At 38.6% G+C, this 2,936-nt stretch overlaps 1 protein-coding gene across 1 annotated transcript; it reads left to right on the top strand.

Moving 5' to 3' along the window:
• Positions 1-1,087: 1,087 nt before the first annotated feature.
• On the top strand, positions 1,088-1,948 carry LOC120351066. Its single transcript, XM_039427015.1, has 2 exons — positions 1,088-1,167; positions 1,209-1,948. The coding sequence occupies exons 1-2, from the start codon at positions 1,131-1,133 to the stop codon at positions 1,946-1,948; spliced, it is 777 nt and encodes a 258-aa protein (XP_039282949.1). The 5' UTR covers positions 1,088-1,130.
• Positions 1,949-2,936: the final 988 nt, after the last annotated feature.

Below are 2,936 nucleotides of genomic sequence, written 5' to 3'. Positions count from 1 at the left end.
ATTATTCATGATTGATATTTAGTCAAGAATTTGCTAACTCACGCTACAATAAATTTAATCTGTGGTGGATTGGGCGGAGTATAAGCGGCTTGGAAACAAAATCCAGCAGGAGATTAGAAATGCCAAGGTCAGGTTCTATTACCACTCTCTTTCTGGCAAGCAGCGTACTAGAACGGTATGGTCGAAATTGAAAAACTTGGGTATTGGAAAATCACATGTTCATCATAATATACCTTTCAATTTAGATGATATCAATGATAACTTTACTGATAATCCTGTTGACCTGTCTGGAGCTCATGACCACTTGAACAGGCTAAGAGCGGCGCCTCATGTAGCACCTGCTCAGCAGCTCTCCTTTTCTCCTGTGACTGAAGCTGATAATTATAATGAGGATAATCATGGGAATGACAAGCAATGCAGTAGGAGTTGATTGCATACCTATCAAATTCATCAAAGATACTCTTCCCTTCACCTTGCCTATTCTTACGATAATTTTCAAATCTTTGGAATCGTCCTTTTTCCCCTCAATTTGGAAATCAGCCTTAGTCTCACCTCTGCCCAAATGCTCTTCAGTTAAATCATTATCAGATCTGAGGCCTATCAGTATTCTCCCAGCTCTGTCTAAATGTCTCGAGAAACTTGTTCATCAGCAGTTTTCTGTTTTTCTAGAACGTTTCCATCTTCTGTCTACCTTTCAGTCTGGGTTCCGCACACGTCTCAGTACGACCACTGCTCTGCTCAAAGTTACTGAGGATATCAGGTCAGCTATGGATAGTAGTCAGGGTACTATTATGACACTATTCGATTTTTCAAAGGCGTTCGACTGTGTTCATCATCCACTCCTCCTTCTGAAATTAAGGAATCTTGGATTTGGAGAGGGTTGTGTAAAATGGATCGAGTCTTACTTGTCGAATCGCCAACAGTGTGTCAGGGCCAATAATGAGGTCTCTTCATGGAGAAATGTAACCCGAGGAGTCCCCCAAGGCTCTGTTCTTGGGCCTCTTCTGTTCTCTCTCTACATCGATGACATCGCGAAATGCATAAAACACTGCAAATTTCATCTGTATGCTGATGATCTTACGATCTATAAACATTTTTCTGCAGGTGAGTCTGATGCATGTGTCGAGCAGATGAATTCTGATATTGATGCTATTAGTGGCTGGGCATATAATCATGCATTGATATTGATGCTATTAGTGGCTGGGCATATAATCATGCATTGAGATTGAATGAAGGTAAGACACAGAGTATCATTGTGACTCATAACCGATTCAGAGCTCAGAATGTTCCAAGGTTGAGGCTGAATGGCATTGAGTTGGAGTATTCTGAGAGTGTTAAAAACCTTGGTCTTGTTATCTCTAAAACACTCTCATGGCTCAATCAGGTTGAGATTGTTTGTAAGATGGTGTTTGCTTGCATCCATAGCTTGAAACGATTTGCCCTGTTTCTTCCACTCAACATCAAGATCATGCTGGTCAAGACTCTTGTGCTACCTCACTTCAGCTACTGCGACACTGTCATGAACGACATGACTGTTGAGCTCTCTAACCGACTGCAGCGTACACAGAACTATTGTATTCGATTTATTTTCAATGCTAGACGATTTGATCATGTTACACCTTTTTATGTACAGCCATCTCTCCTAAAATTGAATGATCTTCGTACTTTGCACATATTGACTATGCTTCACTCAATAATCAAAACCAAATCTCCATCTTATCTGTCTGAGAGCTTCAGATTCCTGTCTGAGATCGGTGAACGTGCAACAAGGCATGGCAACTTGCTGCTAGCTTTTCCCATTCATAGAACGACGACTTTTGAGAGATCATTTACTGTCACTGGTTGTAGGCTGTGGAATAATCTTCCTGCTTCTGTCCGGGCCATTGATGGGCGTGCTCGCTTTGGGGTGGAGGTCAAGCGGATTTTGTTGGCGAGTCTGCGGGGGTAGCGTGTGGTTGGACTTGGGACTGGTCTGGTGGGCTGTGTGAATGTTGTGTGAATGATTATATTAATAATTCATTTTTTTACTATTGTTTCTTGAATTATATAATTGATTTTTTAGTCTAAATGCAGATTGACTGTTTTGTTCCAACTATGTTTCTATTTTGTAGCTATATAATTTAATGTATTTATATTTATATATTAAGTTACACTGTATTTTCTTTTATTCAATTACATTTGTTATGTTGAGGTTGAGTGGTAGAGAGGACTTAAAAGTCCTAACTCCGCCTGATAAAGAATTTTTTCATTTCATTTCATTTCAATCGGACATTTAACAAATACATCACTCACAATCACTTACGTTTACATTTTAACTACTATTTTCCAGACTACATATTTCTTATTTATACAAAATAATAAGGAGATTTTTCATCTAAGTATAGGCCGAAGCCTAAATTAGAGACCGAGACTTGTTCTGCGACTACATCTTCTCACGGTGACGACTCGATTAGAACTGCCGCTCTTCCACTCAAATTTTCCAATTAGCAAGAAAACACGTGGAGCGCCCGGCCAAATTTCGAATTAAAACATCGTGGGGTCGCACGGTTCAAATACATTTCTAAATACGTTTGCATTAATTTCATTACGAAATCCAAGCCAGTACTATGGAAATGCTAGAAGACTGCAATAATTTGGATAAATAAGAAGCAATTTAGCAAATCTTTTATGGCAACACAAAATTTAGGTGCTTACTTTGTGCATGAATAAATTCTTCAACAATCAAAAACAAGGATCACTAAAGTTCATATTGGAAAAAATCAGTTCAATTTTGATCAGTTCAACAACCTGAAAGAAAGGCACAAAAAACTACAATACAAACCACTCAATATTCCCCATATATTTGTATTTCTGAATACATTGATTTCAAATCATAACTATGTACAAAAACGTGCGAGTTATATACAAGTTTGGCTTTGTCAAGGTTAATTGGTACA

This window comes from Nilaparvata lugens, chromosome 4 (genome assembly GCF_014356525.2).
Source record: "Nilaparvata lugens isolate BPH chromosome 4, ASM1435652v1, whole genome shotgun sequence".
Lineage (NCBI taxonomy): Eukaryota > Metazoa > Arthropoda > Insecta > Hemiptera > Delphacidae > Nilaparvata > Nilaparvata lugens.
Note: the sequence above shows the minus strand (reverse complement) of the source record. Positions and strands in the feature narration are given on the sequence as shown.